This window comes from Ictalurus punctatus, chromosome 19 (genome assembly GCF_001660625.3).
Source record: "Ictalurus punctatus breed USDA103 chromosome 19, Coco_2.0, whole genome shotgun sequence".
Lineage (NCBI taxonomy): Eukaryota > Metazoa > Chordata > Actinopteri > Siluriformes > Ictaluridae > Ictalurus > Ictalurus punctatus.
Window position 1 is genome coordinate 8140500 of NC_030434.2, and position 13245 is coordinate 8153744.

General features: G+C 37.9%; 1 protein-coding gene across 1 annotated transcript; it reads left to right on the forward strand.

Moving 5' to 3' along the window:
• The first annotated feature begins 4957 nt into the window (after nucleotides 1-4957).
• fgf23 (fibroblast growth factor 23) lies at nucleotides 4958-8302 on the forward strand. Its single transcript, XM_017493929.3, has 3 exons — nucleotides 4958-6517; nucleotides 6696-6799; nucleotides 7231-8302. Exons 1-3 carry the CDS (start codon nucleotides 6292-6294, stop codon nucleotides 7663-7665), a joined length of 765 nt encoding a protein of 254 aa, XP_017349418.1. The 5' UTR covers nucleotides 4958-6291; the 3' UTR covers nucleotides 7666-8302.
• Nucleotides 8303-13245: the final 4943 nt, after the last annotated feature.

A 13245-nucleotide genomic window follows, 5' to 3' on the forward strand; every position in this document is an offset into this window, starting at 1 on the left:
TCGTTACTGTATCACACTATACTGTGTTCTCCAGGGTTTCAATGATTTGATGCCTCTCCCCGACAGTTATATAGACAGAGAGAGCGAGTGAGTGAGAGAGGGGGGGGGGAATACAGAGTAGACTTACGTATAGCAGCATGTCATAACAAGCTTCATGCTTTATCACTGCTTTTAATCGGTCTGTGAATCACAACAAAACTCATTTCTGAACACAGCTCTGATCTTGTAACCTTTTTCATTTTAATTCCCAAGACAAAAATAAATCCCTATCAGCAGGGGTTATGATCTTTACTACATTAAGAAGTACATTTCACATTTCACATGAAATTCAAGACTGGAATCACCAAACGCTAATGTTTAGAGGCGGGCGATATGATTACGATCTCATTTCATGATAACGATCCGTTTTCTCAGGTAGGTCTATCAGTATTCAAGTAAGAAATACTACAGAAAGTGATTAAATCAGCTAAATGTAAAATAAAATAGACTTCACCGTATGACATATATCTTATAAAATGTACCGAAGTTAGTCAGTCAGAGAAGTGAGTGATTTTGTTTTTGTCTCTTGTTGTTTGATTAACATTAATGACACAGACAGCAGCAGGATTATTAGACTGCTATCACTTTAAGACCTATATATACATACACACATATATATATATATATATATATATATATATATATTTATAGTAATGGCTTCCAGAAAATTAAAGTATCAACAGCGGGAAGACGGTACTTCGGCGGAAGATCGTTGTGTCCCGTTATGTGAGACCTCCTCAAAGTTCAACCCTTAGAGTTTTAGAGAGATGTTTTCATGCATCTTTATATTTATTTTACTCTGAAACAGTGATTCAAATTAAATGTAATAAAGGTTCATGTTTTTGGGAGGTTTTTTAAACTCAAGTGAAAGTACTATGATTTAACGATACTCAAAAAGGTACCATTACAGTGAACCATGTACTCAAGATGTCATGGACTGGAGGAGGAGGCGGATGCTAGTGCGGATCAATTCAATTTTAATTAGATATAAGTAAATAAATAAAATAGTGCAAAGACAAGTATGTCCGAAATGGAGACTTAGCTAGATCCGCTAATCAGATATAGCATGAGAATGTTCACCCTCAAGTGGTCGATGTAACTCGAAATATATCATTTGAAACCCTTCTCCTTCTTACTGTTGGGTGTAACAGCCGAGTGCCTCACGATATGATTAACATCGTTCACGGTAATCTGGGGAAGCTCTAGTAAACAGCAAGGGTAACATGTCATACTCTCCTGCGCCATCTTCACATAGTTATCGCCTGTAGCGAAAACGGCGTCCGGTGCGGCACCGGATGTAACTGAGCTGGCTGAGACTAAACGCAGAAGCGATCGTGCATAGAGTCCATTCGGTTCTCGCATTTCAAGTGTGTGTGCACAGAAAGCCCCCTGGTCAGGCAGGGAGACATTCATTAATTTCTTGTTATCTTAATTGTATGTTGTTATTTATTTTTTATCTTTCTTTTCATGTTACACATGACGTGGACTCGACTGAGACGTGGATCGAGTACCCCAGCTCCAATTTTCCTGTAGTCTAAGCGAGAATGATAACTAACTAGCTAAATTAGCTTACTAGTACCATGCTAGTAGTCCATGTTAGGCTTTATTACCCTTGAATTTAAAAGAAAAGAATGAGCTGGCTGATCTTATTACCAACTAATTTATACTAGATATGTATTTTTTTAAATAAATAAAAAAAACATATCATTACCCAGCATATAGAATGAGAAATGTCTTAGTGCTTCTGTGTAGTTATCAAGCTAGCTTGTGCTAGGTAGGTCTAACTAGCTGGGGTTAGGAAATATGTATTCAAGCTAAATTACATTTTTACTTTTCAAGAATGAATTCATTTTAGACAGTTAACTGATTAAAATGAATCCAGTTAAATTCACCGGCTGTTCAAGGCTGACGGATTCTCTAGGCACCGGTTGAGTCTACTCCCGTGTTATTCACATGCAAACAGCCCTCTGTACTCACAACACATCAAACCTATCTCTGTTCACTGGCGTCAGGATGCCACATTTAATTGAAAAGGAATCAAGAATGGACACAAGTTCCACTCAATATAGAAAACGCCAGACCAATATTTTAGCACAAACATATTATAAGAACAGATCTTGTTCCATTTGGCAAATGATTGCTTAGTTGTATATTCTGCAGTGCATACAGGGCCCTCCACTAATATTGGCACCCTTGGTAAATATGAGCAAGGAAGGCTGTGATAAATTGTCTTTATCGTTTAACTTTTTGATATTTTGTTTAAAACAAATCACAAAAATACTCTGCTGTCATGGGTATCAAACAATTGCAAAGACAACACAGGTTTATCCAAATATATATATATATATATATATATATATATATATATATATATATATATATATATATATATATTTGTTAAATATTGGCACCCTTTTAGTCAATACTTTGTGCTACCTCCCTTTGTCAAGGTAACAGCTCTGAGTCTTCTCCTATAACGCCTGATGAGGTTGGAGAATACATGGCGAGGGATCTGAGAGCGTTCCTCCATACAGAATCTCTCCAGATCCTTCACATTTCGAGGTCCACGCTGGTGGAGTCTCCTCTTCAGGTCACCCCACAGGTGTTCTATGGGGTTCAGGTCAGGGGACTGGGATGGTCAGGGCAGGATCTTGATTGTGTGGTCAGTAAACCATTTCTGTGTTGATTTTGATGGTGTTTTGGATCATTGTCCTGCTGGAAGATCCAACCACGGCCCATTTTAATCTTTCTGGCAGAGGCAGTCAGGTTTTCATTTAATATCTGTTGATATTTGATAGAGTCCATGATGCCATGTATCCTAACAAAATGTCCAGGTCCTCTGGCAGAAAAACAGCCCCAGAACATTAAATATCTTCCACCATATTTAACCGTGGGCATGAGGTACTTTTCCATACGGCTACCTCTCTGTGTGCGCCAAACCTCCTCTGTGTTTATTACCAAAAAGCTCTATTTTGGTTTCATTTGACCATAGAACAAGGGTGCCAATATTACAGGAGGGTACTATATATCACTATATCTAAAACATGTATAAAAAATAAATAAATAAATAAATAAATAAAATAATTAAAATGTAAAAAAAATTTAAAAATTTAAAAAATCACTCTCTTTAGAATATACAGGTAGGTGTATGAATGTGACATCATATTCCTTGATACAAATCCTGCTGCACTAGTAAACGACATCATATTCATACACCTATATTCTAAATTCCGTAATATTTTATGTGCATTTTTGTCTGTTAATAATCAACAAATTCTTCAAAATCTAATTTTATTTGTATAGCACTGTAAACAATGGACATCGTCACCAAGCAGCTTGACAGAAATATATCAATTCCAGATATAAATGAAAAATGTATAACTTTATCCCTAATGAGCGAGCCAGAGGCAACAGTGGTGAGGAAAACCCCCGGAGACGACATGAGGAAGAAGACTTGGGTTTTAAATCATTTCCCTTTATAAATATATATATTATAAATCATTTCCTATCTATAACTGTGTACTATATAGTCAAAAAAAAAAAGTGCTAATTGTGTAAATAGGAACTTATTCGCTTATGAGCAACTTATGACTATGTGCATCAGAGTTATTCAGGAATTCATTATAGTTTTAACTTAAACTCTGTTGTGTTGAAGTTATCGTCTGTTCAATGATGGAGACTTGAGTGCAAAACTATCCAAGAAATCTCAAATATTAAAGCCATCTCAAATATTAATCTCATCGTTGCCAGACAGTAAAGACAAGACTCCTATATGGTGATCCAGCAGACTTGGTAAATGGTCTGCACTTATATAGCACTTTTATCCAAAGCGCTTTACACTGTGTCTCATTCACCCATTCACACACACACACACACACCAATGGTAGAAGAGCTGCCATGCAAGGCGCTAACTTGCCATCTGGAGCAACTTGGGGTTCAGTGTCTTGCCCAAGGACACTTCAGCATGTGGAGTCACGTGGTCCAGGAATCAAACCGCCGAGCCTACGATTAGTGGCCGACCCGCTCCACAACCTGATCCACAGCCGCCCAGATTTATAGGCTATTCGTTGTATTACTAAAACCTCAACAAATTCAGAATATTCTTACATTTGGAAGAAGCGTGTTTGATCATTTGGGACACGTTTTCACCCAATTACATGTTTAAAACATCCACAGAACAACAGAAGCAGAGAGCGCTGCACAGGCGTCTATACGTAGCTACTGGTGCTCACTGGACAAACTGGAGGTAAAAATCAAATTATAAAGACGGAATACTCCAAGGCACTCACGTGGTGAAGTATAAGCCTTTAATTACCTGGGCTAAATCATTCAATACAATTAAAAGTGTACATCTAGGCTATGTGTTTCAGCTACACAGCCTTCTTCAGGATCCTGGATCCTACAGGATCCCTATTTCGTCTTTAGAATGCGATGTTTAAAACTTTACTTATTTGCACCGTACTTATTAATGACATCAATAAATTACATTTCAATAACGGGAATTTTAAACATCATATCCAAACTCATCCTTTATTATTATTACATATTGGAATGGCGTATGAATGCAGTAGACTAGGGGATATTGACTACATGTTAAAATGTTGTTCTGTCTATAATTCATTTCCTGCAGCGATAGCAACAATAAGAGATTAGAAAATCTTCGGTATTTTCCAAATTCACAAGTAATGTTCTAAAGTTCAGCATGAACAGATTGTGTACTAAGCGCAGCAGAGAAGCAGCACTAAAAGATAAGCAATGTTTCATAATGTACAGTACTGTATGTCTTGCACTAGCAGCATAATGCAGATTTTTTAAATAATAATAATAATAATAATAATAATAATAATAATAATAATAATAATTGTAAACACCATCAATCTCAGCGTCAATCTCAAAAATGATATGCACACAGTACACTGAGTAAAAATCTCTACTTACTCAGTAATGGAGTTGAGTAACCTGTCTGCATCATTGCCCTGTTTTTTAAGACGTTTCATAAAAACACCATTTAATGCACATGACGCATCATTTAAACATAGTTTCATGCATCCATTCTATCCCTTCACTTTTCCTCTCTCCGCTTAATGCATTTTAGGACTGTCCCAATTTACCTGAAGCCCTATTTGTTCATTTGTGACATCATAATTAAATTATAGGCTACACATTTGTACATGATTTGAACTAACGCTACGCTTATTTCGTCACAGTGATGCATCTTATGTTTACATGCACCATACGGTAAATATGTGGAATAAATCATTCATGACAGTTTTTTAACCATATTGGGAAAAAGGCATACTCAAAACAAATGTCTTTTCGTCAGATGTCCAGACTTCAAGATGGTTGGGGTCAACTTCCTGTTTGAGTCTGATCACAGCCACTTATATGATGTTACGTAAATTAATAAGTCGTGTTATTTTTCTTGCACTGAAAGAGCTCAGTGGCAAAAGTTTCGACTTTCACTTATCAGGGTCAGAAAATAAATGTCCCTGAATTCACTCTGAATATTCTTTCATTTTAATATTTATCAGTCCTTTTTATTAATCCAATAATTTGTTTACATAAAAAAAAGATTGATAAATAAACTGCCGATGAATGAAAACATCAGTCCTTCTACACAACTTGGGGCTGAATGAAGTTCAGGGTGCAGGAAGCTGAGTCGAAGCTGCCCAGTGCGCGTGAAGCGCGAGCTCCCTCTACTGGCCAGTGTAAGGATGTGAACAGGAGTGTAAACATTCCCAGGATGCCCATTAAAAAGTTGGATATTTTGCACAGTTCTTTTCCATCACCGTGTCCTTTAGCTATAGCGTTCAATTGTGCTTTTGTTTTTAATATTTCAGTTGTTTGTTTGTTTGTTTGTTTGTTGTTCAGCATTCTATTCCGAGTGCAAATGCAGTGGAAGTAACAAAGTGGCTAAGATAAAATGTCTCGACACGCATCCAATCAATTTGTGGCATGTGGGCACGAGAAAAGTCAACACCATGTATGTCAAAATGCAATTATGGCTTGCAGCAGCCAATTAACTTCACTCCAAACCAGAAAAAAAAAGTGTACACACTCCAAACAACCTCATCCTTCCGTTTCTCGTTCATGGGGGCGACCGTTGCGTCAAAACGGGAAACGAGGAGTGGCGCGTGGATGCGCTTAAATAGCCAGCCTTTGCGTTTGCACACATCACAACACACAACTTCGTCTGCTCGGACTTGTTTTCTTTTATTGCATTTGATTTCGCCAAAAATTTGACTCGGTATCATGATGCGCGAAGCTGTGCGCGCTCTTGTGGCGCTGTGGCTCTGGACGCTTCATGGATGCAGAAATAGTGAAGCCGCCCCGAACCTTTCTTCACCGCTGCAAAGCTCCAACTGGGGAAACCCGCGGAGGTACGTGCACCTGCGCACCAGCACCGAGCTCAACAACTTCTACCTGGAGATCAGCCTGACTGGACACGTGCGCAAAACAACGCACCGGGGTTCATACAGTGAGTGCGCTTCTTTTTTTTTCTTTCTTTTTTTTACGATTTGCACCTCCAGGGTTGATTACTGAAGTAACCACGTGGGCACTTCAGTTACAACCCTGAACACAATATCTAGTTATTTAATGCGCCACTTGCTTTGTGCAGAATTTATTCCTGACTCCTTTTGCATCATTTCCAACAGGTGTGCTGTTACTGAAAGCCGAGAGCAGGGACCAGATCGCAATACTTGGAGTGAAGAGTAACCGGTTCTTGTGCATGGACGCGCAGGGAAACCTTTTCACATCTGTAAGTGTCTCTGCACTTTATAGACTCACTTTAATCCAGTGATTGCCCGTCCTGCTTTCTTAGAATGAAAGCTGCACTCGAATAACCGTTCATCTTTTGTGAAAACATTTTACGCACGAGTTTAGTCGGTCAACTGGAACTGTTACGCCGGTAGGATTTTATTTGTTTGTTTGTTTGTTTGTTTGTTTGTTTAAAGGTTTAAATGTAATCTAAAGAGAATGAATTGTTCACGGGGTGGTTAAAAATGTTGGGCTATGACACTATAACACTAACCCTATAGTGGGAACACTGTAAGGTGAGGATAGGTTCATCATTACGCACTGTATTGAATAATGCGACTTTATTGAATAATTGCGCGCTAAAGATGGAAACAAGGCTGTGAAGTGAAGGAAATGAAGGAAATTCTCTCTCTCTTTCTCTCTCTCTCTCAGACGGTCTGCCACGGGAATGACTGCCTCTTCCATCACAAGCTCTTGGAGAACCACCGCGACGTGTACTACTCCCCCCGGAGCGGCATACTGCTGGATCTGGATGGGGTGAAGCAGGTGTACTCAGCGGGCCGCAATCTGCCGCAGACGTCCCTCTTCCTGTCCGAGAAGAGCACGGTTCCACTGGAGCGCCTGCAGCACCGGGAGCGACGGGACCGCCAGGCTGAGGCGCTCGACTCGCAGCGCGCACGCGCGCACGCCTTTCTCGCAGAGGAGTCGGACTCGCGCGCTGCCCGCGACGACGACGTCGACGTGGAGCGCCCGGAGGAGCACAAGAGCTCGCGGGAAACTCACGCATCGCCGAACGACGACGACCCCTGGGACGTGGAGCACGTCAGGAGCCCCGGGAGTCCCCGGATGTCCGGGACAGTGGGGTGAAGTCACTCTTGATTGGACAACAGGTGGACCGCAGAAAGTTCCTTCAGATCATATCAAATAATGATTGCACCTTGATTTAACTTTTTTTTTTTTTTTTTTTTTTTTTTTTTTTTTTTTAATCACACAATAAATAATTAAAGTGCAGCATTTTGCCAGCAGTGAGATAAAACACCAGTAAGCACAAACTGAGTTTCTAACAGTGTTTCATATTGATTGAATCACACCAGCATTATTGTGCTGATACAGCAACATCTGGGATTAGATATCTTAATCCGTGACATTAAAGTTATAGATCAGGATCACGTGACTATGCAAAAGGGCGTACTTGTGTAGATTAGAACATTCGCGCAAACACACTAGACCTAATTTTCTAACAACAAAAACACGCGTGTGTGTGTGTGTGTGTATGTGTGTGTGTGTGTGTGTGTCAGTCAGCATCAGGAAATACACACCGATAAACACCAACCGTGGTTCAGAACCGTGTGACTCAGTCTTTTCGTGCACTTGGGTTCAGCGTTGGGGATTTCTCTAGTGTATAAAACGATATCAAGTTTTTTAAGCGCTTACAGCAGTGTCTGTAATCAGATGTTATGTTTTTAAGCTCAAAAGCTGTTTAGGACCAAAGAAAGAAAGAAAGTGTCCAAAGTCTTGATTTAAGATTTTTTTAATTCCAAAAAAAAAAACAACAACACTTTTTTCAGAATTGTTCATTCTGTACCAGTCCACATATATATATATATATATATATATATATATATATATATATATATATATATATATATATATATATATATATATATATATATATTTCATTCCTAATCTGCCACCAAAAAAAAAAAAAAAAAAAAACCCTCCACTGGTGCAGGATGCCCACCGCTGGCATGTTTTGTAACCGTATAAAAATATCTTGTGTATTTATTTATTTAATTCCATTGTTTTTATTTATAGCATTATTTATATGGGTATTAAAATGTAATGGAAACGGTTATATTCATGTTGTCTCCTGTCTGAGAAGATGAATAGATTAGATTTTTTTTCTTTTCTTCTAACTTCTTGTGCTTCGTGTTCTTATTGGCCACCCACGCTTTATATACATATATATCTGTGTGAATATGTCTTTCTGCTGCCTTATAAGTGCACAGTGTCATGATCAGACTGAGAGTGTAACAGTAGGCTAGTTGTCTCAGGTTTCTCAGACATATATTATTATTATTATTATTATTATTATTATTATTATTATTATTATTATTATTAAACAATATGCTTTGGTTTATAGTTTCTCACAAACTCTAGTTTCCTTTAAACACTATGAACAACACCCCGCTAAACACTGATAGCCACATTTCCCTCTGCTATACTGCTCTACAGTTGCAGCATCACGGAACTAATCCAAACAGAGTCTGCTGCTAATCTTGCATGTGCTGGGGTACAGGTATCATGCACCTAATGCATGCTGGGGAGATGCAGCAAGTATGTCACATATGCAGAGAAAAGATGGCCTTTTGAACAGTATATAAATTAATACGACTATTAATAACTACTAATTAACGCTACTGTAACGGCTGTTTACAACTATTTACTAATCACTGTAATTGGTGGCTGGCGTATATAGTATTACTGTAAAAGAAAATATTAATTATACAGTAACAAGCTGTAATTGTCCTATACAGTAAAAAAGAAAAAAAGGATTACTGTAATATATAAGCATAATATTTCTGTTAAATTGTTCATTTTAGATACATATTGTATATATACTTTTCCATATATACTGTAGTAACATTGTAATAGTTTGAACATGTTAAAAACACACGAATTCATGTAATGACACATTAAAAGACATACTGAATACACGTTTCATTTATTGGTGAACCATACGTAACGGTATATACATAAACCGTCGGTTAAAATGTTATAAAATAATTGAAACATTCCGGCAGTATTACTCATTGTAACTGCCATAATAAGCATCAATTATTGCATTGATAATAAACACGCATTAAAATCCCAGTGTACGAACTCACATTGCAAGTATAAACACATTTCAGGTCATTAAACCAATATATTCAGGGTAATAACACAATATAAACCAATTACAAACACACCTTAGGTAACTTGACCACAGAACTGACTGTCTGTGGGTTTCCTCTGGGCTCTCTGGTTTCCTCCCACCTCACAAAATCCTGGACTGTCTATAAAAACAAATGCGTCAGTGTGTGTCTGTGTGCAAGGGTGCCCTGCGACGGATGGCGTCCCATTCTCAATGTTTTCCCGCTTTGTATCGTGTGTGCTCAGGACATGCTTCGTACCCACCATGACCCTGAGTCAGTATAAAGTGCTTACTGAAAATGAATAAATGAATTGTATGCATTAATTAATTAATTTCAACATCTGCACCCACATGAACAACTTGCCTAGGTCAAGGATTTCGCTATCAAATATATATAGCCATCTGATACCTGTATATTAAATGGTTAATACCCAATTAGGGTAAGACTATATGTTCATTAGTTGCTCCTTTCCAAGTCATTTAATTCATTAGCTCACAACATGAAGATACAATATCAGTATTCACATATTAGAGAAGTTTAAAATGTTCTCGATGGGACACTGGTTCTTCATTGGGAATTTAACTCTCGGTGTTCAATTTCTGTACCAGACATTTATTTATTACCAATGGTTTCTCAGCTGCAGTCCTGAGGACTCCCTGACTAAGAAATGTTATCTGACTAGGAAACTGTATGCCAGTCTGCTGATACAATTTGGAGTAAAGCCCTGTGTTAGCTAGAAGTTTGCATTCATTTAACTCATATACTTCACATAAAGATAGGGCGAATTCCAGTATATTGGGACATCAGGTAAACTGGGAACCTTAGAAGCATTAATTTTCTGGCCTAATGAGTGAAAGTCAAAACTTTTGTTCTTAAGTCCTTGTAGTGGAAGTGCCTGATAGAAATAACTTGGCACGTGACTTAATACTTATAACATCATAGCTCAGTGGTTTTCAAAGTGGGGGCCGCCAGGGGGCGCCCGGGGGGCCTCAACAATTTGGTGTGAAAAATAAATAAATGTATGTTTTCTCTTTCTCAATCTCAGACGACCACACACACACACACACACACACACACACACACGCACACACACACAATCAATTCCTAATGTAATGTAAAGATGTAAGATGTTTACATTTTATATTATTATAATTATTTATATTATTATTATATTATTATGTATATTAATAAAAAAAAAGGGGGGGGTATATTCAGAAGTCTGTATTTTTAATGTGTTTTAAAGACATCTTGCAAAAGGGGGGCCTCGGTCAAATGTTAATGCTATTTGGGGGGCCTTGCCCTGGAAAGGTTTGGGAACCTCTGTCATAGCTTATACTGTAAAGATGCACGGTCAGCATCAAACAGGAAGTTGACCCCCACAATCTTGGGTTAGAAAAAATGTCATGTGCTTTAGATATTTTTCAAGTAATAAAAATTGTCGAATATTTTATTCTACATATTTATGACACATTTGTACATAATGTAACAAATGTGCTTAAGACATTGACCTTCTCATTGGAAGGGCATGAGTTCAAATCCCAGAACTGCCAAGCTGTTAGTGCTGGGCCCCTGAGCAAGGCCCTTAACTGCTCAGCTGTCTTTAAAAATTAGATCATTGTAAGTTACTCAGGATAAGAATGTCCTTCAAATTCCTTAAATATAAATATCATTAGATAGGTTGATGTTTAATGGTGTTTATTTTTTAAATCCTGTAATATGCTGCTACTGCAAACAAACCAACAACAACAAAAAAAAAAAACATTCTAAAATGTTACTAACTGTTTAGTATTGGTTTTTGACTGTAGATTATTACATTTATGAATTCATGCTGAACTTGAGAAAACACTGATTATGTATTGGGAAAATAATGAAGACATTGTAAACCCTGTTATTGCTGCTATTGATGTAAGAAGCGAGTTATAGAATGTTATCTTAATATGTAGGCCTACTCAGTTGTACTACTGTGTTCATACAATATTAGACTTTTTTTTTTTTTTAATCCTGCTGTTACTTGTGCCTAAACCTAAAGCAATGAAATCGTGGGTCTCATAAGACCAAACGGAATTGTAAAAAAGGCTTTTAATCAGTCTTGACAAAAGGGTAAGCCATGCTTGTTCTGAATATGATAGACATAGTCGACACTTTGAGGATTTCAGAAATGTATGGTGTTGAGGTATATGTTTTTATTAATGCCAAGAAAGCTTAGACAATTTGGAAATTCAGAAAAGTGTCTCAATTTATCTGAATTCACAATATTTCCACAACAGTCCACATCATATTCCACCAGGGGGCAATATCGTGCAATAAACTCAGGGTTATACCCCGTTTTTCTGTGTAAAGTGCTAGCTAAGAAGGAGCAAATTAAAAATTTACATACAATCTCAATCCCATGTCATGCCATCTAGTTCCATGTTTAAGACAAAAAAAATGTGGGAAAGTATAAGGGGTGTGTGGGTGTTGGTGTCAGGGTTGGAAGGTTTGGTTGGTGTTGTGAACTAATACCGATAAATGGACACTTTTAAGAGTTATTGATGTGTTTTTGGTCTACTAAAGTGACTTATTTTTGACACATTTGACACTGGACTAAGTGTAATAGAAGTGAATTTGCTACCTCTGGTGTAATTCCTGTTAAGGGCTCCAAAAATAAACGGAAAGATTTCACAAATCTAGCTGACCTTAAGTCTCAAACCTTACATATTGCACTAGTAAGCTGTTTCAAAATATGATACACTCATAACACGTACTATTTACTAAACTACACAATATATACACAATACAACTAAGCAGATATAGGCAAAATTTTGTGGACACCTGACTATCACAGCCATATGTGCTTGGTGAACATCCCATTCCCGATTTATTCCTCCCTTTCCTGTTATAATGCGCTCCACTCTTCTGGGAAGGCTTTCCACTAGATTTTGGAGCGTGACTGTGGGGATTTGTGATCATTCAGCTACAAGAGTATTAGTGAGATCAGGTACTGGGGAGGTCTGGGGTGCAGTCGGTGTTCCAGTTCATCCCAAAGGTGTTCAGTGGGGTTGAGATCAGGGATCTGTGCAGGACACTCAAGATCTTCCACTCCAACCTTCACACACCATGTCTTCATGGAGCTCGCTTTGTGTACAGGGACATTGTCATGCCGGAACAGGTTTGAGTCTCTTCGTTCCAGTGAAGGGAAACTGCAACACTACAGCACACAAATACATTCTACACAGCTGTGTGGGTGTGATGGTCAAGTGTCCACATACTTTTGACCATATCGTGTAGGTATAGACTAGTATTATGCAACACCTCTACATCCATCCGGTTTCTGCGTCATTGTCTCATTTGCAAAACTTCATCAGCAGATTCGCCTCTTCACAGCACACTTATTTCTGTTTGTTTTTTGTTTGTTTTTTTTGTTTGTTTTTTTTAAATATCAGTATGTAATACTAAGAAATTCGTATTGAAAACAGGACACAAATGATCCTTCACATTAGTCAGACACTTTGTGAAATATAGGACAATAATCCTTTTTTTTTTCTTTTCTTTT

Coding starts and splice junctions, on each gene's coding strand:
- fgf23 (XM_017493929.3), top strand. CDS start 6,292: ATGATGCGCGAAGCTGTGCGCGCTCTTGTGGCGCTGTGGCTCTGGACG. Junction 6,518..6,695: donor AACGCACCGGGGTTCATACA/GTGAGTGCGCTT, acceptor CATTTCCAACAG/GTGTGCTGTTACTGAAAGCC. Junction 6,800..7,230: donor AGGGAAACCTTTTCACATCT/GTAAGTGTCTCT, acceptor TCTCTCTCTCAG/ACGGTCTGCCACGGGAATGA.